Source organism: Staurois parvus, unplaced genomic scaffold (assembly GCF_062004578.1).
Source record: "Staurois parvus isolate SC_StPar_1 unplaced genomic scaffold, SC_StPar_1.0 ptg000636l, whole genome shotgun sequence".
Lineage (NCBI taxonomy): Eukaryota > Metazoa > Chordata > Amphibia > Anura > Ranidae > Staurois > Staurois parvus.
This window is the reverse complement of record NW_028318432.1, coordinates 8,000,943-8,027,500: the sequence shown is the minus strand read 5'-3', so window position 1 is coordinate 8,027,500 and position 26,558 is coordinate 8,000,943. Positions and strand designations below refer to the sequence as shown.

At 41.8% G+C, this 26,558-nt stretch overlaps 1 protein-coding gene across 3 annotated transcripts in view; it reads left to right on the top strand.

The window, feature by feature from the left end:
* Window positions 1-26,558, top strand: part of ARHGAP21 (Rho GTPase activating protein 21) — a 275,502-nt gene that overhangs the window by 50,333 nt on the left and 198,611 nt on the right. For 2 of the 3 annotated variants that reach the window (XM_089693777.1, XM_089693775.1), the window contains exon 1: window positions 23,051-23,186. The exons of the other annotated variant lie outside the window; for it this stretch is intronic. In XM_089693777.1, coding sequence (XP_089549903.1) covers window positions 23,103-23,186 — 84 coding nt within the window. In that variant the 5' untranslated portion in view covers window positions 23,051-23,102. Of the gene's footprint in view, window positions 1-23,050; window positions 23,187-26,558 lie in introns of those variants that run through there. 3 annotated transcript variants of the gene reach the window in all.

Below are 26,558 nucleotides of genomic sequence, written 5' to 3'. Positions count from 1 at the left end.
CATCTTAAGCTGGTTTCTTGAACATGACCATGAGCTCACTGTACTCCAATGGCCTCTATAGTCACCAGATGTCGATCCAATAGAGCACCTTTGGGATGTGGTGGAACGGAAGATTAACATTATGGATGTGCTGCCAACAAATCTGCAACAACTGCATGATGCTATCATGTCAATATGGACCAAAATCTCTGAGGAATTTTCCAACACCTTGTTGAATCTATGGCACAAAGAATTAAGGCAGTTCTGAAGGCAAAAGGAAGTCTAACCTGGGACTAGTAAGGTGTACCTAATAAAGTGGCCTGTGTGTGTACACACGCACTGTTGAAAATTATTATTTGATCCCCTGCAGATTTTGTAAGTTTGCCCAAAAACCCAGAAAAAACATAAATGTGATAAATTGAGTTGCAGTTCAGTGAGTAAAATATGTATTTGATCCCCAAGAAAAACATGACTTTGTTGGGAAGCACAGAGGTAAGATGGTTCTTGTAGTGGGTTACCAGATTTACACGCATCTCAGGAGGGATTTTGGTCCACTCTTCTTTCCAGATCTTCTCTAAATCCTTAAGGTTTCTTGGCTGTTGCATAGCAACTCAAATTTTCAGCTCCCTCCCTAAATTTTCTATAGGCTTAAGGTCTGAAGACTGGCTAGGCCACTTCCTGACCTTAATGTGCTGCTTCTTGAGCCACTTCTTTGTTACTTTGGCAGTATGTTTTGGGTCAGTGTCATGCTGGAAGACCCATCCATGATCCATCTTCAGTGTTCTGGCTAAAGGAAGGTTTTCATTCAAGATGTTACAATACATGGCCCCGTCCATTAGCCCCTCAATGCAGCAAAGTTGGCCTGCACCTTTAGTAGATAAACAGCTCTAAAGCATAATGTTTTCACACCATTCTTGACTATAGGGATGGTGGTCATAGGCAGCATTTTTCTTCCTCCAAACACGGCGAGTCGAGTTAATGCCAAAGACCTCAATTTTGGTTTCACCCAACCACAGAACTTTCACTCAATCCTTTGAATCATTTAGATGTTCATTGGCAAACTTCAGACGGGCCTGCACATGTGCCTTCTTGAGGGAGACCTTGCAGGAGCTGCAGGATTTCAATCTGTGTTACCAATGGTTTGTTTGTTGATTGTGGTCCCAACTGCCTTAAGATCATTCACAAGCTCCTACCATGCAGTTCTGGTCGATCCCTCGCTTTTGTCATGATTATTCTTACCCTATGAGGCGAAATCATGCATGGAGCTTCAGACGGGGCGATTGATGGTTATTTTGTATTTCTTATATTTGCGAATAATTGGTCCAACAGTTGTCTCCTTCTCACCAAGTGTCTTCCTGATGGTTCTGTAGCCCATTCCAGCCTTGTGTAGTTCTAGTCTTGTCCCTGACAGCTATTTGGTCTTCACCATGATGGTGAGGAAGAATGAGATTCTGAGGACAGGTGTCTGTTTTTTTTTTATTCACACGAGTTGTCGCTAGGAGCACCTTCTTATATTGGCAGGACTAATCTGTGTACCACATGAGCACATAGCCAGTCTGTGGGAGCCAGAATTATTGTTGGTTGGGAATCAAATACTTTTTACTCACTGAACTGCAACTCAGCTTATAACATGTGTTTTTTGTGGAGTTTTGGTTGATATTCGGTCTCTATCATTTAAAATATACCTATGATAAAAATGTTAGAGCCTTCATTTTTTTGTATGTGCGCAAACTTACAAAATCTGCAGGGGATCAAATAATAATTTTCCCGTGTGTGTATTATTATACAGGATTTATATAGCACCAACAGTTTGCTCAATGCTTTACAATATAAAGGGAGACAATACAGCAACAATACAGTTCAATACAAGAGGGATAGGATATGTGTTTTTATTTTTTAATGGGAGGCTATAGTTTTACCATAAACAATATTGGAGAATACTATTTTCTTTTGCTTTGTGGCTTTAAAACATAATCACTATAAAATCAGCTAAAATCTCCCTAGAAAATCGGCTTAATCATACCTAAATCCCTTGCTTAGATCGAAGCGACGGGCTGTTCTGCAGTGTGTGCTTTTTTTGGAATACGCACTGTCCTCTCTTCTTTATATAAAGCTTCTGTTTTTAGGGTCTAACCAAAATGTGTAAGCTGTGGTAAACCTTGATAGGAAACATCTGGTTTTACAGAAACCACCAAGTGCTCAGATTATGCCATTTTGTCAGTTTCATAAGTTCTCTAACTTCCGCATTATAGCTTGTGAATGAGAGCTCGCTGCAAAGTGGGGGATCCAAACAGAATTTGTCAGTGCTTGTTGTTCTCATAAAGTGTGAAGACAACAAAAAAAAATCCACATTTTTCTAAGGTTTACAGGAAACCTGTACTGAGATAATATGTAGACTGCCACTTCGGCTTCAGAATTTGGTAGTTGTTTGCCTGTCATGGTACTCCAGTAGCTTCAGTACTCTAAAACTGGCCATAGATGGGTAGAATTTCAAACAAACGTTCTTAGGAAAAGACTCTTCTAAGAAAGTTTGTTCTTTTTTTTTTTTTCTCTCTAATCAGTGGGGTCAAATCGACACTTGAGTAGGATGGAAGGTTTTTTTTTTTCTGAAGAAATTAATTTCTAACAGTGTATGGTTTTTGTTTGGTAAAGTGCATTCGTTCCAAAATCAAATGTTAACCCCCTCCTGTGACAGTACGCAATATATATATATATATGGCCTCCCTGAAGTGGGCCTTTTTCTGTGGGACTGCATATCTGTCTTGTGCTGGGAATGAAAGCCCCAGTCTCCTACACACCTGATTGCTGTGATAGCCTCTGGTTATCACAGTGATCATTCACTGTGCGGGATATCCTGCCCATGTAATTTCTTTCTCTTCTTAATGGAGAGAAACATACATTGGGGTTTATTTACTAAAGGTAAATATATTGTGCACTTGGTTTATATCCGAGGGGAAGCTCTGCTGATTTTTCATCAAGTCCTCTGCAAGCAAAAATTCTGCTCTTTTTATTTTCCTTACATGTTCCCTTAGACACATTCCCTTACATTCCCTTAGGCTACGTTCACACTAGCCTTGTTTTCTAGCGGCTGAAAGGCGTTTGGGAAGTGTTTTTACCGCTTCCCAAACGCCTCGGACAATTCTGCTCATTGCAGCACATGGTGCTGTTCTAACGGGAGCGGTAGCATTGCGGTGCGGCAAAACGCACGCCTCTGGTTGAGTCAGGAGGCATTGAGGCCTCCTATTCTAGTCTATGGTGCTGCTCCGCAAACTTCGGGGCATTTGCGGAGCGGTAACACCATCCAAACTTCATTATAGGTGTTTGTGGGGCATTTTTAATGCTCAGCAAACGCTTAGCAACCACCGCTGAACCGTGCATGTGGCGTTTGCGGAGCATTTGCCAAGCGCTAAAAAACGCTCCCCAAAGCCGGACCAAGGCTTGCCAGACGCTATAGGGGCGTTTGGCAAGACTTGGTAAAACAGTCAAGTGTGAACGAGCCCTTAGACACACTCCTAAACCTTGTGGACAACCTTCCCAGAAGAGTTGAAGCTGTTATAGCTGCAAAGGGCGGGCCAACTCAATATTGAACCCTACAGACTAAGACTGGGATGCCAATAACCACTTGCCGTATATCTACAGTGGCAGGGCGGCACTGGCAGGCAAAACCACGTTTTAAAATGTGTGTTTTGTAAACAGCTAGGGGGTGCGCGCGAGGCAAGCCACCGCCCTATCTGTCCCGCCGATCACCGCCGCAGATGTGAGTCGCCGGGTCACAGCCGGTCCTTAGCGGCTATCTCCCGGCGATCGGCGGCAAACAGTGACAGACAGCACAGCTGCAGTAGCTGTGCTGTCTGTCACTTCCCTGTCAGCTCGAGGATGAGCTGATCGAGAAAGAACAGTTTCTCTTTCTCGATCAGCCTTGTCCCGTCCAGTGCACACCCCCGCCCCCTAGTAAAACACTCCCCTCACTCCTATAACCCTTCCCTGCAAAATAAAGTTAACCCCTTCCTCCCCATTGCCATTAGTACAGTGTCAGTGTTTTTTTTTTTTTTTTTGCACTGATCACTGTATTAGTGTTTTTGGGGATGTCAGTGACCCCAAGTCAGTACTCCCCAATGTCAGAATGTCTGCCGCAGTCCCGCCATAAGTCCCTGATCGCCGCCATTATTCGTATAAAAAAAAACCCCTAAAAATCCCAGTATCTTTCCTGCCATTTGTAAACGCTATAACTTTCACGTAAACCAATTAATTTACACGTATTGGGTTTTTTTTTTTTAAGAAAAGACATGTCGCAGAATGCATTTTGGCAGAAATTTATGATTAAATTTGATTTTTGCATTTTTTTTTTTACTGGACATGTTTTATAACAAAAAGTCCAAAATATCGTTTTTTTTTCCCTCAAAATTGACAGCCTTTTTTTTTTATACCGCAAAAAATAAAAACCGCACAGGCAATCAAATGCCACCAAAAGAAAGCTCAATTTGTAGGGAAAAAAAGGATGTAAATTTCATTTATGTACCGTATTGCATGACCGCGCAATTGTCCGTTAAACTAGCGCAGCGCTGTATAGCAGAAAAATGGCGTAAATTGCAGTATTTATACCATAGTTTGTCGTCCCAATACTTTTGGCAATATAGTGTATGGTGATATCCGTGTGATCTTCGGTAACAGGAGAATGTATTCCGAGTTGTTCTTTGGTGGTACATTTTGGAAGTGGCAGGAAATATGCAGATACATTTATAAAAAACAAACAAACATTTTTTCCTGTTTTGGGGTTGTTGTACCCTCAGTTACCAAGGGGTTAAAAGCAAACATAAACTGGCAAACGTCATTCTAATGTTTTGAGAATTTTTGTACTAATTATCCTCAGACTCTTCCTAAGAAATGTTTGTTTGAAATTCTATCAATCTATGGCCAGCTTTAGTCCTTTACACAGAATAAATACGCTAATCAAAAGATTACTTTCTAATCTGCATGCTTGTTCCAGGTCAGATACTAACATTTTTGAGAGACTTGAGGGTTATTTACTAAAGCTGGCGAGTGCCGAGTCTGGTGCAGTTCTGCATAGAAACCAATCAGCTTCCAGGTTTTATTGCCAAGATTAACTGAACAAGCTGAAGTTAGAAGCTGATTGGCTGCCATGCACAGCTGCACCAGATTCTGAGTGCTCCAGTTTTAGTAAATCCCCCCCTTGGTGTCCATAATGCAGGCTTCCTATAAGTCTTTGGGCATTGAAAGGTGTGTATATGAATGTCAGCTGGTCCTAGGCACATTTGCCTGCCAAGGTCTGTGTTTGCTGTGTAGAATCACGTTGGTTATCATTCTGTGTTGGGTGTGGATTTTGGTGAACTCAGATTAGGAATTTAGGATAAAATGGTGTGTAATGTGGGGTGCGAGCGTGTTGAGTCATACCTAGGAACCAATAGCGTATCAATACATCTTCATTGGCAAATAATGACTTTTAGAAATGGATTAAGGTTGCTGGCTGTAATTTTTATCATATTATAGGTTCTGCAAGTGTTATTGTGATCTTGGTTTCCTGGTAAATGAAAAATTAGCATTTTAGCTAAATAGAAGTGAATGCACCTTGATATATTCTGTGCTTTGTAATTCTGGCAGAAGATGGAACTGTACATAATCACTGCAGGCTTGGCTACCTGACCATAAACACACCGCTTAGGATGCCCATACACTATACAATTTTCTGTCCAATTTCCTTTAGATTTATGTTCAACTATGTAGTGCAAGGGCCTGCCTAATTGGATACAATTGAAAGTGTTGTTAGGTTTGACCTCATATTATATGGTTTTTGGTAAATCTAAACCAAAAATCTCAAGAAAATTGTATAATGTATGGCCAACCTTAGACGGTCCATCTATTGTAATGTAAGCTTTATTTATATTAGCAGCACATACCTACAGTATGTTAAAGCTGAACTCCTTGCACAAAAACGTTAATTTAAATACATTCCTAAATCGGAGCAAAGCAGTGGCTAAGTGTTTAGCACATCCACATGGCAGCACTAGGGTCATTGGTTCAAATTCCAGCCATGCCACTACCTGCCTGGAGTTTGCATGTTCTCCCTGTGCCTGCGTGGGTTTCCTCCGGGTACTCTATATTCTTCCCACACGCCAAAGACATGCTGGTAGGTTAATTAACTCCGGTCTAAAATGGCCCTAGTATGTGTGTGTGTATGAATGTGAGTTAGGGACCTTAGATTGTACGCTGCTTGAGGGTTAGGGGCTGATGTGAATGTACAATATATATATATATGTAAAAATGCGGTGTAAATGGACTATGCTATACAAGTACCTGTAATTGAACAAAAAATAAAAATAGCCACAAAGTGTTTAAATCCATTTTGTGTACAACAGCTACCTTTGCAAATGCAGATATTACCTTGTAAAAGTAGTCACTGTGCTGTATATAGCCTGTGAGAGGGGCCTAGCAGGCTCCACCGACTATAGGCTGCCTGCTGAAAACTAGAGTAGAGGGCGTAATTGAGGCCAGTCACCCTACACAGAGAGACAAGTCGTGACCGGTCTTTATTACAGGACGTTCCTGCACAGAGATGAGGTTAGACACTCAGTTACTGCACAGATCTGTCAGAAATACACAAACACCGAAATTCAAGTAAGGATACATGTCTCTTGTATTGGGATAATATTCGCTTATCCCAGTATTTAAAGACCAGCTCCAGGAAAAAATGAAATGCATAGAGTACATTGGAGACAAGGCTGAGGAGTAATTGATGCACAAACGCCTCTTCCAAAGCCTTCCTGCAGTATAATGGACCAAAGTCAGTTTCCTCCATGAGCAAAGCTATTTTCCTGCCGTGGGGACCTGACATTCTTCCTGCTCGTTATTCTCTTGTGCCCTGGTCTCCTCCCTGCCCCTCTGAGTTCTCCTCCCTATGACAGAGGACCCAATTGCTGGAAGTTTTGTCCACATTTTGTGGTTTTCTTCCAGTGCATGTGTGGAAGCGCTTATGTATGTGATGATGTAGATGAGTGCTCAGTGGCTAAATGGTTAGCACTCCCGTCTGGCAGTACTAGCGTCGTTGGTTGGAATCCCAACCACGGCACCACCTGCCTGGAGTTTGCATGTTCTCCCTGTGCCTGCGTGGATTTCCTCCGAGTGCTCCGGTTTCCTCCCACACTCCAAAGACAGGCTGGTAGGTTAATTGGATCCTGGCTAAATTGTCCCTAGTATGTGTATGTATGTAAGTTAGGGACCTTAGATTGTATGCCCCTTGAGCATTAGGGACTGATGTGAATGTACAATATATATGTAAAGCGCTGCGTAAATTGATGGCGCTATATAAGTACATGAAATAAATGTACAGAGTATCCCACATCTTGGCCAGGACAGAGCTCACCATTAGGCTGCTTTTGCGGTAAAGAAGCGGAAGAAAACGTGTAACCATGTATTCCTATGGAACTCTTCACACTGATCTATTGGTGATATTATTTGCCTTTAATGTCACTTTGTATATTTCAATGTAAGATGCAGTAACCATGCCCTTTGCAGTCCAGGTGGCTGGGGGGGCTGTGGTGGTCTACACTCTACGTTCATCAAGCTGCACTATTTGGTGAGCTCCACATGGCTTGTTCTGCGCAGTTTGTAAGTCATGCAGACCGCTAACAAACTGCTGGCAAATTTCAGGTCATTGTTTAAGGATCACAATTTTAAAAAATGCAGTCACCGCGGGGTGTTTGCAAGCCTTCGAGTGTTCTGTTCCTTCCCTTTCTCCCCTTTCTGTGTTCTTTTAGCACATTCATTCAGGCTCTGACAGCAGTTCACAAATAAATTGTTCTTGGCAGTGGCGGCTGGAATATGCTAAAATAGAGATCTATTGAGTTTATTACTATTCTTGCCATCTGCTCCGGTTTTTTTTTCCTTTCCCAAACTTCTGACTGTCTGTGTGCCGGGCTTATTATTGTGCTGCCTTGGTGAGCTGCCCACGGTGGTTGTAGCGGTAGAAGAGTGCCGATGGAGATCTGGAATATAAGACTGAAGGGTAGAATCCAAGGCTAAAGTTCACATCGAAGAGCATCACTTTCAGGCTGTATATAGAAAGGGTGACTTATACCTTGCAATTTAACCACTTGCCCTCCTGAGGATTTCCCCCCTTCCTGGCCAGGCCATTTTCTGCTTTACGGCGCTGCACTACTTTAACTGACAATTGCACGGTCATGCAACACTGCGCCCAAATTAAATTTACGTCCTTTTTTTCCCACAAATTGAGCTTTCTTTTGCTGGTATTTGATCGCCTATGCGGTTTTTATGTTTTGCGCTATAAAAAAAAAAGACGGCAATTGTGAGAAAAAAAAATATTTTTGACATTTTGCTATTAAACATGTCCAGTAAAAAATGTTAAAAAATCTAATTTCGTCATTAATTTAGGCCAAAATGTATTCTGCTACATGTCTGCTAAAAAAAAAAAAAAAAAAAAAAATGTAAATGCTTTACATGAAAGTTTTAGCATTTTCAAATGGAAATAGATACTGGAATTTTTTTTTAAATTATGTTTACTAGTAATGGCAGTGATCAGCAACTTATAGCGGGGCTGCAGCAGGCATTCTGACACAGGGGGAACTGACTTAGTGTCACCTAGTGAGATCCCCAGTGACACCAATACAGCGATCAGTGCTAAAAAAAATAAATAAATAAAAAGCTCTGACACTGTACTAATGGCACTGGGCAGGAAGGGGTTAACCTGAGGGGCTGTCAGAGGGTTAACTGTGTGCTGGGAGTGTTTTACTAGGGGGCGGTGTCTGTGTGCTTCACTGTAAGCACACTGCTTTGGATGGCAGTGCTGTGCACAGCCATCCACAGCAGTTTGCCCGAGCGGACAGGGAGGAGAGCTGTTGGTAAACAAAACTGTTCTCCCCGTCGGAAATCGCCGGGTGCTGTCGAGTCATCACCATCTGGAACCCAGTGATTGACAGCCACGGCCACAAATGGTGGCGCTTGTAGGGCATGCTTGTGCCCCCTACCCGGAAATATGAAATCACACACATATATTTATATATATATATGTATGTGTGTGTGTGAGATTTTGCGCACCCATGCTGCCCTGTATCAGTATTTCTGCTTTAGAGCGGTCGGGAAGCGGTTTACAGAAGCAGGAAATCACTAAAGCTGCTGCTCCACTTTTCTATTGTTAATCCCGCTTGTTACTGTATTGTGCCAAATTCATGAAGCATTGAAGACACTTTTGGTTTTGATGGCAACTTGTGCACCAAATTCAGGTAGTTCCAAAATGCACCACTTTTCTATTGTGTCACATTGGATGCACCAAGTTCAAAAGTGGAGCTAATTCTACCTCACTGGTGGGTACTCCGGTACGATTGTCTTTACAAACCTGTCTCTTGGGGGGCTCATATCCCGGGGGTCTCTAATGTTGTTATGAGATTGATACATACTATATGTCCCCAACACTTTTGAATGGCCTTTTCCTGACAATCCTCTCCAGGCTGCGGTCATCCCTCCTGCTTGTGCACCTTTTTCTTCCACACTTTTCCCTTCCATGTAACTTTCTATTAATGTGCTTTGATACAGCACTTTGGGAACATCCAACTTCTATTGCAATTACCTTTTGAGGCTTTCCCTCCTTATGGAGGGTGTCAATGATGGTTTTCTGCACAACTGTCAGGTCAGCAGTCTTTCCCATGATTGTGATTCCTACTGAACTAGACTGAGAGACCATTTAAAGGCTCAGGAACCCTTTGCAGGTGTTATGGCTTAATTAGCTGATTAGAGTGGGACACTTTGAGCCGAGTATATTGCCCCTTTTCACAATATTCTCATTTTCTGAGATTGTGGATTTGGGGTTTTCATGAGCTGTGGGCCATAGTCATCACGATTGTGACAAGTCGCGGCTTGAATTGTCTTGCTTTGTATGTGGTGGGTCTGTCTTATATGTTGGTTTCACCTTTTGGGTTGCATTGCTGAAGTGGAGGAACTTTTGCACGATATTTTAATTTTTTGAGTTTCACCTGTATATCTCTTTTTGCAATCCAAGCACATTTAAATATTTTTTATTTCTTTCAAGAGCATCTAGCGCACGTGTTCCCCGCAGCTATCACCTTTTGTATCACCTCCCCCTTCCTTTAGATTGTAAGCTCCACGAGCCGGGCCCTCACATTCCTTCTGTACTGAAATGTATTGTAATTGTATTGTCTCCCTTATATTGTAAAGCGCTGCGCAAACTGTTGGCGCTATATAAATCCTGTATAATAATAATAATATGTATTGCCACTTTATGGTCTATTGCCTTACACTGGAGATCCAATTCTGTACCCTTGGCCTCTGTTTTACAGAGTTGATGCTGTAATGCTCATGGAATGTATTCATTATACCTACTGGATAAGATGCACTTATTTGATAAAAAATGGGAGTCATGGAAGGATTATAGACATTTATTGTATGATTAACAACATTCCCAATGAAAGTTGAATGGCATATATTGTTGACAGATGTATCATACAACCTACTTTATCATCTACATATTTCATGCACTTGCAACCTACTCTTTTCTATTTCTTCTTTTTCTTACATCAATATATTTTCTAAATTGTACTTTTCAAAAGTGCCTTGTTTTTGCTGTAACTATCATTCGAAAATGTACTGTTTTACAGTCTACTCTTGTACAATAAAAACCGTTTGTAAACAAGAAAAAAGTGGAGCTAATTAAGACCAACTTTCTCTTGGTGTACAGAGAGAAAAACTGGCTCAGACTGTTTGCAAAATGGTCTCAAGTGCATTCTAAAAGAGGCACAGCATGATCCAAATTAAAAGTAGAAGTTCTAGACAAGTACATGAATTTGGTGCATTCTTCATCATCACTTTTAGAATGTATGAGAGACGCTTTCACAAAATCTGTCTGTACCAGTCTTTATGTATTCCAGAGACTGTGTAGTCTTAGGGCCTCATTGTATTATTATTCAAATCCGAGTTTATTGAGCAGAAGCAGGATGTAAATACAAGTTGCGGTTGTAGCATATGACATGTACTTTCACAGTACATAATTAACATATACCCATTGAGAAGGAGATCGTACCAAGCAGCATAAATGACAAGAAGGTAAAATAGATCTTCTATATCCTGACAACCAGTCATGCCTCTGTGAGATACTGCTGAACGTTTTGTTATATGGTCCCATTGTATGCAAAACTAATATTGTGCAGCTTTGGAATATTGTTTATTTTATATGCCTTACCATTCGGCTATAAGCGGCATCCCCGTAGCCTGCCTGAAAAACTCCCACAGTAAGGCTACTTTTACACTGACCCACAGCAAAAATGCATATGCGTTGTTACTGTGTTTGCAGTGCACTTGTAAAGGACATGTGGCTCAAAACAGCACCAAAAATGCAACACAGATACGTTTTTGGTGCATTTTTTTTTCGTGTTTTCCATTGATTTCAATGGGAGGTGTGTTTTTTTGGTACAGTTTTTTTACCGCACCAAGCCTGCACCAAAAATGCGGCAAGCAGGAGTTTTAAAAATGCACTGGGCCCGCAACAGATCAGTGTGAAGAGTTCCACAGGAATACATGGTCACACGTTTTCCTTCTTGTAAAGCAAAAGCAGCCTAATGAGCAGCTCTGTTTTGCCCAAGATTTGGGGTGCTTTGAGCATACATTGAGCGCTCATCTACACCATCACAGGCGTAAGCGCTCCCCCTCGTTTACAATCTGTACATGCACAGTGCACTCTTGCTCCTCCTGTAGCAGATTATTATGGAGGAGCTGGGGCAGCACAGATCGAAAGAGGAGCGTGCTGTGACGTGAATGGAGGGAAGGTGTGATGAGTTAAAGGAAACCTGTATTGATATTCAAGGACTGTCCCTGATAGCGTTCCTTCTAAAAATAAATGCTAGTTGCCTGGCTTTCTCCTGCTGCAGTAATTGCTTCCTAGAAGAGGCATGCAGGCAGTGAAGTTGGAATGAAGTCTGAGCTCTTGCATACATTTTTGGGATAGCAACGTAGACTGTAATAAAGGCATTGGGATAAGCATGACAGCTGGGCATTTTCTCTGCAGTGGCTTACATTTTTATCTCTGTTTAGGTTACAATTTGTATTATTATTCCTTTTTTTATGACAACTGTATTTTGTATTGCAGCAGAAGGTATTTTGCAGCCATGATTTCCAACAATAATCTATCAATTGAGAAGTAGTGCGGCAGTGACTATTGCTATGGTGGATTTTTAGTTTTGGCCGGAGCACTGCTTGAATTGCCTTTATGTATACCAGGTCTTAATTTATGTTTACCAGTCTTTATTCCTAATTTAAGCTTTAAATCCGTAGTCGGCAATGAATGCGTCATCACTGAAAATCTGGTGCTAACCATATTATTATACTGATGATTTCCTTCTTCATACTTCTATGTACATTCCACCAGAAAATATATTGTGTCGAGGTTTTTGCACATCTTGCAGAACCTCAGATTCGTCATCTCAGTGGCTTCATTAAGGATTTTTGCAAATGTCCTAAAATATGCGTAGTTAAAAATAAACACAGAGTTTAAAAGCTCGTTTACCAGTCTGTGTACTCTGCAATTCCAAATATGCAGCGAGCTTAAAGGAGCAGCAAGAGCAAGGCTCGGTCATTATCCCCAGACGTAGAATTCGTTCTGGGGGTAGTAGCTATATGTTATCGGTGTGGTTTGCCCAGTTTTATTATAATTGTTAGATTTCCAATCCATAAGGGCACGTAGCTTACAATCAAAGTTCTGTGTTCAGATCCCTAATTTATTGTATTCTGGATAAAAAAAAAATCTGCATCCATGAAGCTGCATTGGGGGTTGAAGAGAATTTTAGCTTTAGCAGCTTCAATACTTGTTTTTTGGGGGAGTAACCTACCTGGTTTGGGCCTTGGTGTCCAGGCCTAACATACAGGTATATTGGAGATAAGCACGCTCTGTATTACATTTATGTGGTTCAAGCTGTGAGAACTGCAATTAAATTTGTATTAAACCTAAATGTAATATATTGCAGCTTACCAGTTATTAGTTGTGGAGGCTGTGTTCATTTTCTTTCTTCAGGCTTTCTTACCTCTGTTTTCAGCTGGTGATCTAGTCAGTAACACATCTGTATTGGAAGTGTTAGATGTTCTAGTAAATATAAGTACACTAAGGGCTCGTTCACACTTGACTTTATTTCTAAGTCTTGCTAAACACCCCTATAGCGTTTGACAGGCATTTGGGAAGTGTTTTTAACGCTCCTCAAACGCTCCCAGAACGCCCTATGCGCGGTTTTGAATCGTTTGCCAAGCTTTAAAACCGCACCACAAACTCCTATAATGAAGGTAAATGGTATTAACACTCCTCCACCGCCTTGCAACTGCACCACAAACGCCTGCCAGGCACCATAGACTTGAATGGGAGGCTTCAACTCCTGACTCGACACAAGGTGTCAGTTTTGCCGTGGTGCAACGCAACGCTAACGCTTCCATGTGAACAGCACTGTGTACTGCCATGTAAAGCATTTTCATAGGCGTTTGAGAAGCGTTAAAAATGCTTCCCAAATGCCTGTCTGACGCCTGCTGACATAGCTAGTGTGAACTGAGCCTAACAAACTGAAGCTGAACTCCAGCTCACACTTTATAAACAGTTGCAGAAAAAAAGTATTTTTCCTTTTTGCAAAAAGGTTTTACGTTAAAAAAAGCTGATCATTGCAAGCACCCCTGTTAGTGTTAAATGGTTTGTCTCAACCCTCTAACTGCTACACCTGCAAGACAGCTTGTACTGTTGAAAAACAACAGACTTACCGGCAGAATCACTAGATAAAAATAAAGGAAAAAAAGCCTAAAAAAAGAAAACTTATGCAGCCATCACATCTAAGAATTGGCAAGCTGCAATATAATAAATGTTTGTTTTTGGGTTTCATACCGCTTTGACAGTGTTTTATTAGAAAAGATGTGCAGATATATGAAGTAAATCCTGTTCTTGTGACATATTCTTTAATTGGAATAAGGGTGCCCTCTGTGACCATGCTTTACCTCCTTCTGGAATATGATTTGTAGCTATGCTGGCATTGTGCAGCTCCTGGAATGTTTGACAGAAATTCAAGATGTTACTTGCCCACTCTCTCCTCAATGTCTCCTACGTACACATTGTAGCACATCGGTTATAGCCGGATCAGTTTCTCTCCTGTCCCATGTGACTAATGGGGCTATTTATGATATTCTAGAGAAAAGGAAACTGGAACAAATGTTTGGCCCATAGTGAGCAATCACATTAAATTGTTTATTCTTTGGAAATGTAAAATGATCAGTCTTATTTGTCACCATCGGCAACAACTCCCGTTTAATCCCTTTCTTCTCTTCGATCTGTAGGTCCTTCTGTTTTATGGAAGCAATCCTCTAACACTAACTTGTAACTGTGATGTAAGAATGTAAACATTAGTGACATGTGAGATTGCATTTCAGGCTTGAGTGTAAAAGCCACATGGTCCATCACCTAGGTATGATGTGCTCCAGGAGTATTAGACGCTCGGTGTCACATATTGCACTGTACTCATGGTGTACGTCACCAGTGTTTGATCTTCTGGATATCCAGCTTGAGCTGCTGTCCCCATTCATAAGTGGGATTTGCTGAGATAAGAACTCAAAAGCCAATTTTTCCCAGTTTTATTATTTTTAGAGGAACTTCACCCTACTTAGGTTCACCTACATTCCCTCTATCTGAGATAGATATATATATATAGAGATAGAGAGAGAGATACAGATATATATATATAGATATATATATATAGATATACAGTCATGGCCGAAATTGTTGGCACCCTTGATATTTCTCCAGGAAATCATGTATTTCTCACGAAACGTATTGCATTAACACATGTTTTGCTATACACATGTTTATTCCCTTTGTGTGTATTGGGACAAAACAAAAAAAGGGAGGAAAGAAAGCAAATTCGACATAATGTCACACAAACCTCCAAAAATGGGCTGGACAAAAGTATTGGCACCCTTTCACAACTGCGGATAAATAAGAATGTTACAAGCATGTGATGCTCCTGTAAACTCACCTGGGGCAAGTAACAGGTGTGGGCAATATAGAAATCACACCTGAAAGCAGATAAAAAGGAGAGACGTTCACTTAACCTTTGCATTGTGTGTCTGTCTGTGCCACACTAAGCATGGACAACAGAAAGAGGAGACGAGAACTGTCTGAGGACCTGAGAACCAAAATTGTGGCAAAATATCAACAATCTCAAGGTTACAAGTCCATCTCCAGAGAACTAGATTTGCCTTTGTCCACAGTGCGCAACATTATCAAGAAGTTTGCAACCCATGGCACTGTAGCTAATCTCCCTGGTCGTGGACGGATGAGGAAAATTGATGAAAGATTGCAACGCAGAATAGTCCGGATGGTGGATAAGCAGCCCCAAACATGTTCCAAAGACATTCAAGCTGTCCTGCAGGCTCAGGGAGCATCAGTGTCAGCGCGAACTATCCGTCGACATTTAAATGAAATGAAACGCTATGGCAGGAGACCCAGGAGGACCCCACTGCTGACACAGAGACATAAAAAAGCAAGACTACAGTTTGCCAAAATGTACTTGAGTAAGCCAAAAGCCTTCTGGGAAAACGTCTTGTGGACAGATGAGACCAAGATAGAGCTTTTCGGTAAAGCACATCATTCTACTGTTTACCGAAAACGGAATGAGGCCTACAAAGAACAAAACACAGTACCTACGGTAAAATATGGTGGAGGTTCAATGATGTTTTGGGGTTGTTTTGCTGCCTCTGGCACTGGGTGCCTTGACTGTGTGCAAGGCATCATGAAATCTGAGGATTACCAAAGGATTTTGGGTCGCACTGTAGGGCCCAGTGTCAGAAAGCTGGGTTTGCGTCCAAGATCCTGGGTCTTCCAGCAGGACAATGACCCCAAACATACGTCAAAAAGCACTCAGAAATGGATGGCAAAGAAGCGCTGGAGAGTTCTGAAGTGGCCAGCAATGAGCCCAGATCTAAATCCAATTGAACACCTGTGGAGAGATCTTAAAATTGCTGTTGGGAAAAGGTGTCCTTCCAATAAGAGAGACCTGGAGCTGTTTGCAAAGGAAGAGTGGTCCAAAATTCCGGGTGAGAGGTGTCAGAAGCTTATTGATGGTTATAGGAAGCGACTGATTTCAGTTATGTTTTCCAAAGGGTGTGCAACCAAATATTAAGTTAAGGGTGCCAATACTTTTGTCCAGCCCATTTTTGGGGTTTTGTGTGACATTATGTCATATTTGCTTTTCTGCCTCTGTTTTATATTTGTTCCAATACATACAAAGGGAATAAACATGTGTATAGCAAAACATGTGTTAATGCAATACCTTTTTTGTGTGAAATACTTGATTTTCAGGAAAAATATCAAGGGTGCCAACAATTTCGGCCATGACTATATATATATATATATATATATATATATATATATATATATATATATATATATATATATATATATATATATATATATATATATATATATATATATATATATATAGAGAGAGAGAGAGATAGATAAATTCTTTCCAAATCAGCCAATGTGATTGTCTAGATTTTTTTTCTCATTTTGTCTCTCATAGTTGAGGTCTACCTATGATGCCAATTACAGGCCTCTCTCATCTTTTTAAGTGGAAGAACTTGCACAATTGGTGGCTGACTCAATACTTTTTTGCCCCACTGTATGTATATATATATATAGATAGATAGATAGATAGTTAGATGGATAGATAGATATAGATATACAAGTCTATGGAGTCCCGCATTGTCTTCCTTCCAGCTAAAGTTCTCCTTGTGCCACTGACCAGCAGCATGCCTGTGTATGCTCAAGATCTCACAGCACACGTCCTTAAGGGCTCATGTACACGGGGCGTTTGAAAAACTCTTCTGCCCGCTGGAAACTGACTGCTAGAAAATGTAGGTTAAAAACGTCAGTTAAGCCGCATTTACCTACCGCGTTTAGAAGCGTTTTTAAAGGATAACCTCAGGAGACCCTCCCAAATGGCCAGAATGCACTGAAAAATAGTACATTAACTATTTCAGACATTTTGTGAGAAATAGAGCAGAAGCAGAGAGAGCAGTATGTGTTGAGATGACCTGTCTTTTCTGGTTGTATTCACTGGATCCCATCATGAGCATAATGCGACACGTTCTACCATTTTTTCCTTCACACGAAACCTGGAACTGACTGCGCTGGTGTACTGGGTCCATTTAAATACATGGAAATTTCTGTGCATGCATTTTTGATGAAGAAAAAAGGCTGTAGACAGCACCTGGATATGGACCAGCCATAAAACGCATCTAAACACAAATGCGTATAAGCGCGTTTACAAGTATTTGGCGTTTGAAACTGCGTAAACTCTTCTCCTGAACGCGGTTTTTGTGCTTTCAAGAAAATGCCTTTAAACCCAACTACCTGTAAATGACTGTAAATGATGATGTGTACATGGGCACATAGAAAAACATAAAGGAGAGTTCAAGGGCTGCTGAAAAAGCTCTCAACTGCCCCTAAATGTCAGTTTAGCAGCTGCAGTGTACATGAGCCCTTAAGTGGTTCTAAAAGGCTTTTTTTTTTTTTACCTTACTCCATGCAGTAAGGTAAAAAACCTGTGTGCAGCTCCCACTCAGCCCCCATTATACTCACCTGAGCCTTATCTTAATTCAGTGGTGTGCATGAGAGCCGTGGCTCTTTTGGATCTTTCTCTCATTGGCTCATACAGTAGCGGGAACCATTGTGTCCTGCTGCTGTCAATCACAGCTAGTGAGCCAGTGAGGACAGAGGGCCAAGCCACACTGTGTGTGAATGGACAATGTCCATTCACAGGAGCTTGGCTCAGGAGCGAGCCTTCTCAAGTGCCCCCATAGCAAGAAACTTACTATTGGGGTTACTCGGCGGGTTGAGGAGCCAAGACAGCAAAACGATTGCACAGAGCAGGTAAGTCTAGCATGCTTTTTTTTTTTTTTTTTTTTTTTTTTTTTAACAACTTTTATCATAACTTTTAAATTGTGGCAAAAAAATATTTACTTATAGGCATTATTAAAGGGAATTTGGTCCTTTGCCAGGTCTTGGCTTTCTAAACAGCTGAGTACACCGTTCTACGGACATCGCACTGCACCGTACCATTCTTAGGCCTCGTTCACACCATGTGTACACATGTCCGTTTTTGTGCATGCATTCTGCAAGGGCACAAAGAACACAACCGTTCTCTATGTGACCTGTTCACAACACTGGTATCACATGCAGATTAATTCTGCGCAGGAATCTGCAACGTGTATAAAACTCACTGAGACGTGCGTGAAAACTGATGTAAACTCTGCAAGGGGAAAATGTGCATTTTCTTACATAATTTTGTTGTGCGTATGTTGTGAATGAGGTCTTAATGTTGCAAATGCCTTGCAACACTGGGATCCTCAGTTCATATTATAGCTGACACGCTGTCCGCATTGCCTAGCTTCCTGAAGACGTCCAGTTACAGATGGAACTAGTTGAAGAAATGTTCCCCAACTGATACATCCCATTCCTGGAGCGCAAGCCAGCCCCTGATCGTGGAGCGGCAGCAGCCATGTTAACCACAAGCGCTGTATGTGCCGGGTGCTGGTCCATAGACACACGTATGTGAGTGTGGTGTTATTGTTAGGTTGTATATAATTTATTAAAGTCGGATGTTTTGCGCAATTAACTTTTTCCCTGATACTGTTTTTTTGAGTGGCGGTGTATTGCATGGGAAGGAATCGCATTCCTGGTACATATGAATGGTCAAGTTGGTGACAAGACACATAGTGGGTCCAACCATTAAAAGCACAGTGAGTCCTATCTAGTAATAGAAAGTCCATCCATTGTGGTGAGTGCAAATCCATGTGGGGTCACCTGGAAGTGGTCCCCTGTTTTTTTCTGTTCCGAATGGCACCAGCACCTGTCACCTATCTTTTGGTTTTCAAGCAGTTATCGTTTGGATGGGACATACTGATACGTCGGATATTATTTGTATTTTCTGGTTTTGTTCATTTATTTTATTCATTTCTTGCCTCTTTTTACATGGCAATTTGTTTACTAATTTTGAATCACATTTTTTGGCAGCCCGGTCTATATACACTTTTATAGGATGCTGTCTGCATGTTGGGTAGGTTTCCTCTGGCAACTGATTTCCTCCAACACTCTAAAGACTTGCTGGTAGGTTTATTGGCTCCCGATACCCTGCCAGCAAGGTGTGGCCGAGACACTGGCCAAAACGCAGATCCTGAATGCTATCCGCTTCCAGCCAATGTGGGTAACTTTTTTTTTTTCCTTTTCATTGATGCTGGTACCAGTCACGTGACCTGATGTTGGCAGCTGGAATGTGGTATCCTTCCAATCGTTTCTCCCACAGACCCCATTGGCTAAGCTTGCGTCATCATGTGCTGGTATGTGTATACATGTCCAGAATAAGCACCTATTGGTACCTGTTCATACCTTTTTTAGATGGCCATTCCTGCTTTGGAGGAACCATGAAATCAGCAGCTGCAGTTTTATAGTTGATACTCTTCCCCATAGTGTTTACAGTCAGAACAGGCGCATAAACTGCCATGATACAGAATGTGCTATTGTAACATGGAGAGAAAGGCGGGATGCTGGCATGAACTATGCATATGGGGACATTTTTTGCAAGCAAGGGGTCTTAACATGACCAGGAAGAGGAGAGAAGACTAAAGTCCAGTATGGTGTTGCCATCAGTGAGTTGTGGGCTGTCTATAGATTGTATCAGGAAGCTTGGTGGACAACATTGCATGTAGGTTGGCAGAAGCGTAGTTCCTTTATTTGTGCTTATGGTTGCTTTCAACTAATAGGTGCAGTTCCTAAAGTCCCTGATGGACTAAAATCTGCATAGTTTTATAATATATGTGATATGATTAAAGTGTTACTAAATCCATGACCCTGCATTCACTATATCTGGTGTCCCACAGTACACGGAACATGGAAATTTAATTATTTTAGTTAATATAAACTGTCTTTTCTCATCAGCAGCATAGCAGTTTTGTGACTTCTATCAGTGTCCAGCTGAGCTCCGGTTAATCTTGTAGGAGGAGTTTTCATTCTGCTCTAACTGTCCTATGAGGCTGCATGACCTTCTATCTGGACAGCACTGATTGGCCCTGTGCTGATCACATGCACTGTCCCAAAGGAAAAAAAACTCTAGCCATACACACTAAACTGAGCATGACTCCTGTGACTCCTCGGACTCTGTACTATCAGCAGATGGATTGGGGACAGTAGAAGAAGGGGAGGATCAGATCAAGTAGCCTTTTTACACAATGTGGAGGATTCACCCCTTAGGTTCCACGGGAAGTATAAAAAGCATAATTTACTGCATATACAGACTGATTTTATGGTTGTGGGTTTAGTAACACATTCAGAAATGGAAACAATTCTGACTAAACCAAAATTTTGACTACAAAAGTGGTACTGATTTTCTTAAAGGGACCATTCACTATCATGTGCAAAAAACTATTTTCCAGCTGTCATGAACAGCACTGATGGTTTAGGGGGGATGCCTCCAGCAGCCTGACATATCTGTATTCCAGTCATACTGTCCTTGGATAATGTATATGTATGCAGCTATAAATTAAAAGTCGGTAGCAGGTTTATATGCTAAGCTTTAGTAATAAAACATGTTCTATACGTTTATTACATAAATCATAGAGGGTTATGTAATGTCTCCCTTTTACTAGGCCAATAAATTTCAAATGAAAGGCAATAGCATACGTCAAAATATATTGTACCTTGTAAAATACTTGCATTTTCAGGATTTAAAGCTGTGTATTGTAGAAGAGTCCTTCATTCAGGGGCAGGTACTAGCATTTTGCCCATTTACTTGTTCAATGTACGGTGTAGAATACCAGCTACGTTGGAGATCGTGTAGCAAAGCCAAGGAAGAGTGCAGGCGTTTCTGGAATCTTGTTATATAATGGCGATTAGAAAATGAGGGTCTGTAAGTAAGTATGGGCATCACCTTTTTCATAGGTTTAATATTTAGCATATAACTGTTCTGCTTCCAGAGGGAACACATCAGTGCAGAACTGTGGGGACAACTAATCAATTTAAAGTGGTTGTAAACTTTTGAAATGAAAAATGAACAAAGCATGTCCTTCTATAGTGTGAACTTTCCTCAATCCAAAGCACGTAGTGTGATTTCTGTTTTCTCTCTCGTTCCTCTGCTATCTGCATGATTGATTGCCTCAGCTGTGCATGTTTCACTATGGCATGCCATACCTCATACAATTTTATTTTGGAATGAAAAAAAATCTCACGGTTCCCCCTTCAACACAGTTAGGGTTAATGGGGGGAATGCCTCCCGCAGCAGTATTGTCTTCTGCTGGTGGGGAGCTTTCTGGGCTGGCATGACACAATGATCACTGCTAGTGGCTAAAACTTTCAGCAGTGATTGCATCCAAAAAATCCAACATGCTGGTTATGCTAAGGTTGATGGTGAATTCCCTGCTGAACTGGACGAAATTCAATCCATCTATGGGTAGCTTATGAGACCCTGTGTGTGTGTGTGGGGTCCTTTCCCTCCACTCGGGTCTCAGATTACACTCAGCTCCCTGCTGTATATTGCGTGACATCAGATGCCTTGCCTTCTGAAGCTCAGAAATGCTGTGTAAATACTGGTCTTTGGATGGCTGTAGAGAAGAGAGGACTTCAGATAAACAGGTACCGATGTAGGAGGATTTGTTTAATCTCTGTATCACCTGAGGCCAGTCACTTCACTGGGTATATGTAAAGATTTACAACCAGTATATAAACAAGCTGATACTTATTGAGAAATATGGAACATTAAAGGGTCACCCCGCCCAGAAGTAATATTTTACTTATAGGTGGCGGCTGATTAGACTGAGTCCGCCCTTGGCTTCTTAACCACATTGATTAGGGGTAGCCACTCACTATGATTCAGTCGGTTGATTTTTCAGTAGATTGTTGAGTGTTTGGATTTAGGATGATACAATTTAACTAAAACTATAACTATATGTCCTCATGCACAGTAGGCATCTGCCCAGCTCTTTTAAATGCGTTTTTAGCCTGGCAGGAGAAAAGTAACGTTAGAAATGCCCCTGAAGCTGTGTTTTTGCAAATGTGTTTAGGCAGTCGATCACTTGGGTGTTTACTCATTTCTTTGGCCAGAATATTAATTTATTCTGGCCATTGAAATGAATGAATGTCCAAATACTTGACGCTCCTGGCGCTTAAGAGCATAAAGATGCGTTTATGCGCATCAGGCATTTTTTCTGCCAAAACACTGCTGCTCCTGAACTTGTTGGCAGTGGGGTCTTTTTTTCGCCCTCTAAATGCCTGTGTCTGCATGGGCACATAGGCTTACATTGAGCGGCATTTAGAGGCAAAAACCCTGTAAGATATTTTTAAAAGCAGCATTTAAAATGCCCTGTGTGCATGAGGTCTATAGGTTGCAGTGCAAGTGGTGAGAAATGCTGGCCTCGTGGGGGACTGACCATTTGGAAACTCAGGCACTGCCTGAGGCCCCAGGGTCAGTAGGGGCCCCATGAGATGCCCCTGGTACCTTTTTCATAGGCTTTTTTGAGTTTGGGCAAGGACACAGGCCCCATGATCCCCTATTGCCTGGGAGCCCCATGAGTTGTCAGTCCGCCCCTGGCTGGCCTCTTTTTTAATTTTTTTTAGAAGGAGCCCAGTGTACCTTAATAATTTGCATTGCAATCTTTTTAGTTAACCAACAAATGATATCACCCTAAATCCAAACTTCTACTTTAATAGCTAACATGGCACAACACTCTGCTGCTACCTAACTACTTGACCTTGTCCCTGTGTATGTCCAGCATTGTCAGGACGGGTGGTCAGGCTTGGGAAGCATTGTCTTGGTGGATGGGGCCCGTGGGCTCTAAGACTTTGGGTTCCTTTTAGCTTCTACTGACACTTCTCTGCTGCTAGACCCGAGCTGTGCTCACTGGTTGGTAAAGCTTTGTGTTTTTTGATGCTGCTGCTGGCTCTGTGCTGAGTGGATGGAGTCAGAGGGAGAGGAAGGACTTTTCGTTTTGGTTCTGCACACTGCATTGCTCTCCTGTTATCTAATACATCGCAAGCTGAGTCAGAGATGCACACTGCGTCCTAAGCTAGCATGGCCCAACTCGGGATATTCGACTGTATGCTCAGCCCCAATTGGAACCTTCTCTGCAATCTCTACTGTGCCTGGAACAATCAGGTCAGTACCCAACGTCTCTAACAGCCTGTGAGGTGGCCGATCCCAGGTGACCTTCGCATTTATTTCCCCAACGTGGTAGTGGAACGGATGGACTGCGGATAGTGTGGGATTGCTGAATCAGGCTGGATAACAGGCGCGTTGACACACAAAGATGCATGCACTTGAGATAAACTCATCCTGTCATTAGGACGGGGTGTTGGAGAGGACGTCACTTGTGCGGGACCCACATTTGTTTAAACATTTTTGTCATTTTTTTTAATGCCTTAACTTTGACATTTGTTCGGATACATTTCTTGTTTCTCTTTATCCCTTTGAAAGACCACTTAAAGTGCCAGTCCATACAAAAGTATTCAGTTTTAGGTGGAGGCTGGTGGGTTAAGTCACTAACTGACATTTGAAAGCTCTTGGGAATCTCAATAATATCTCCCATTTGTAGTGTCTGGCTCTCTTCCCACCTACCATTGGGTGTTCCCTGTTCTTTGCTTTCTCTGCAGTATAGATTAAATGCCCAGCAGGTAGAAAATGTCATAACAATTCATAGGAGGGGTGCAGACCAGGTAACCTTGAATGCACAGATCTCACCTTTGGGGTTCCAAGAGATGTAGTGGTAAATGGTTCAATTCTCCCACATCTTCCAAAAGAGGTTTTCAATAAACTAGAACATTATAGAGGTTAAGTAGATGCTTCATCAGTTGATGGTTTTTGGTGCGTCCCGGCACTAGACCTTTCTTTTCACATATCAGGTTTATTGCTGCCTGTGTCCCTTTAGATGGGAGGAGAATATATTATGGACACATCAACAATAAGAGCTTGTTCTGCAGTGTGGAAGGGTTAGAACCTCTGTCTGGTTTTCATTGCTCTTTTTGTCACCAGAATAGGAACTGATGGGAAATCTCCCCATCTGCTCATTTCAGACAGCAGCTAAAAAAAACCTTTCCTAGTCAATACAAAAATGAGAAAAAAAAGGTTTGGCTAAAACATAACTGTACTAACAACATAAAAAAACAAATTGCCAGAGGATGGTATAATAGGTGACTGCTTCTACTTTCTCAGTATCACCTGCTGGCCCTGATCCACCATTTGTGCATAGCACATCTGGGAACAACTGTACCAACCCCATTTAGAGTTCCCCTTTAGCAGACATCACATGACCAGTTGCCTAGGCATTTTGCTATATAAGCAGCAGTTATCTTTAGCAAATGTTTTGTGGGTAGGTAGCATCTGATTTATTGCAGTAGAATAGAGATTGTTATGGTTTTCTGACACTAAACTTGGGGAGCGTTCTCTGGATGGCAGTTCTCTGACTTTAACTTGTCCTTTTACCATATCTCGACTCCTTTCATGTATCTAGACAGATTTAGGCTGGCCATAGATGGAGCAATTTTCTTTTTTACAGCCATGGGTATTGTGTTCTCCCGGGTAGGGGGTGTGGGGGAGCTGTACAGGACATGGCGATTATTGCTAGTGGCTCTAGCTGCTGGCAATAATTTGCATGAAGAATCTGACCGGCTGGTTGTACCCAAGTTGATCAACTTGGTGCTCGATCGATCAGCTTGGGTGCAATTAGTCTGGCTATACATGGTTCCAATCGTGTTTGGCCAGCTTTAGAAATGTATCCTCTTTCCTTTCTCTTTTCTGTTGCTTTATTTTGAGAGCTATAATAGAATCGTCAATCTTGCGCCCCACTTTGCTTTGTTGTTTGTCTTTTTTTCCATTGATATGTCATTATATCAAACTAGAAGTATAGGGTCCCTGGACACATTTAGTATATGACTGCATGGAGGAAAAAGAATTGTGCACGTCTAAATGGATGCTGAAGATGCCTCATTTTTTATTACATCAGATTTCCTGGCTCACCTGCAGTCCTTCTCAGTGCAACGTCTTTCAAGACCTGGCTTACTCTAGTGTGATTTTAGATGTGACTTGAGTCTCGTGAAAAGAGAAATCACATTTTCAATGGTGTCTGTTCACATCAATGTGACTCAGCATGGCGCAATTTTAGAAAAGGCTCCTGTACTACTGGTTCAATTCTCGTATGAATTTTGGCCCTATATAATATACAAACGTTGTCAAAGTTGTATCCAAGTATCACTAAATCACATTGAAAGTCAGATTAAAATCACAGCAATGTGAACCTAGCCTTATACATACTCTATATTGCCAAAAGTATTGGGACGCCTGCCTTTACACGCACATAAACTTTAATGGCATCCCAGTCTTAGTCCGTAGGGTTCAGTATTGAGTTGGCCCTCCCTTTGCAGCTATAACAGCTTCAACTCTTCTGGGAAGGCTGTCCACAAGGTTTAGGAGTGTGTCTATGGGAAGGTTTGACCATTCTTCCAGAAGCACATTTGTGAGGTCAGGCACTGAGGTCGAATGAGAAGGCCTGGCTCACAGTCTCTGCTCTAATTCATCCCAAAGGTGTTCTATCAGGTTGAGGTCAGGACTCTGTGCAGGCCAGTCAAGTTCCTCCACCCCAAACTTATCCATGTCTTTGTGGACCTTGCTTTGTGCACTGGTATGCAGTCATGTTGGAACAGGAAGAGACAATCCCCAAACTGTTCCCACAAAGTTGGGATTCTGAAATTGTCCAAAATGTCTTGGTATGCTGACACCTTACGAGTTCCCTTCACTGGAACTAAGGGGCCAAGCCCAACCCCTGAAACACAACCCCACACCATAATCCCCTTCCACCAAACTTTACACTTGGCACAACGCAGTCAGGCAAGTACCGTTCTCCTGTCAACCGTCAAACCCAAACATGTCCATTGGAACGCCTTGTCACTGCTCTAGAGTCCAGTGGTGGCGTGCTTTACACCACTGCATCCGACGTTTTGCATTGCACTTGGTGATGTAAGTTTTGGATGCAGCTGCTCGGCCATGGAAACTCATTCCATGAAGCTCTGTACGCACTGTTGTGCTAACCTGAAGTCCACATGAAGTTTGGAGGTCTTTAGCTATTGACTACGCAGACAGTTTGCAACTTCTTCACACTGTGCGCTTCAGCATGCGTTGACCCCGCTATGTCATTTTACGTGGCCTACCACTTGGTGGCTGAGTTGCTGTTCCCAGTTGCTTCCACTTTGTTATAATACCACTAACAGTTGACCGTGGAATATTTAGTAGCCAGGAAATTCACAAATGTATGTAGAAGCAGCCTGCATGCCTAGGTGCTTGATTCTATACACCTGTGGCTGTGGAGGTGATTAAACACCTGAATCCAATTATTTGGAGGGCTGGCCCAATACTTTTGTCAATATAGTGTATATCCAAACACTTCAATGAAAAACTGTACTATACAGAAAGGATTACTGTGTGATTTGTTGTGGCAACAATGTACAAGACTGGGAATCCTATCATTGTCTATGAGGC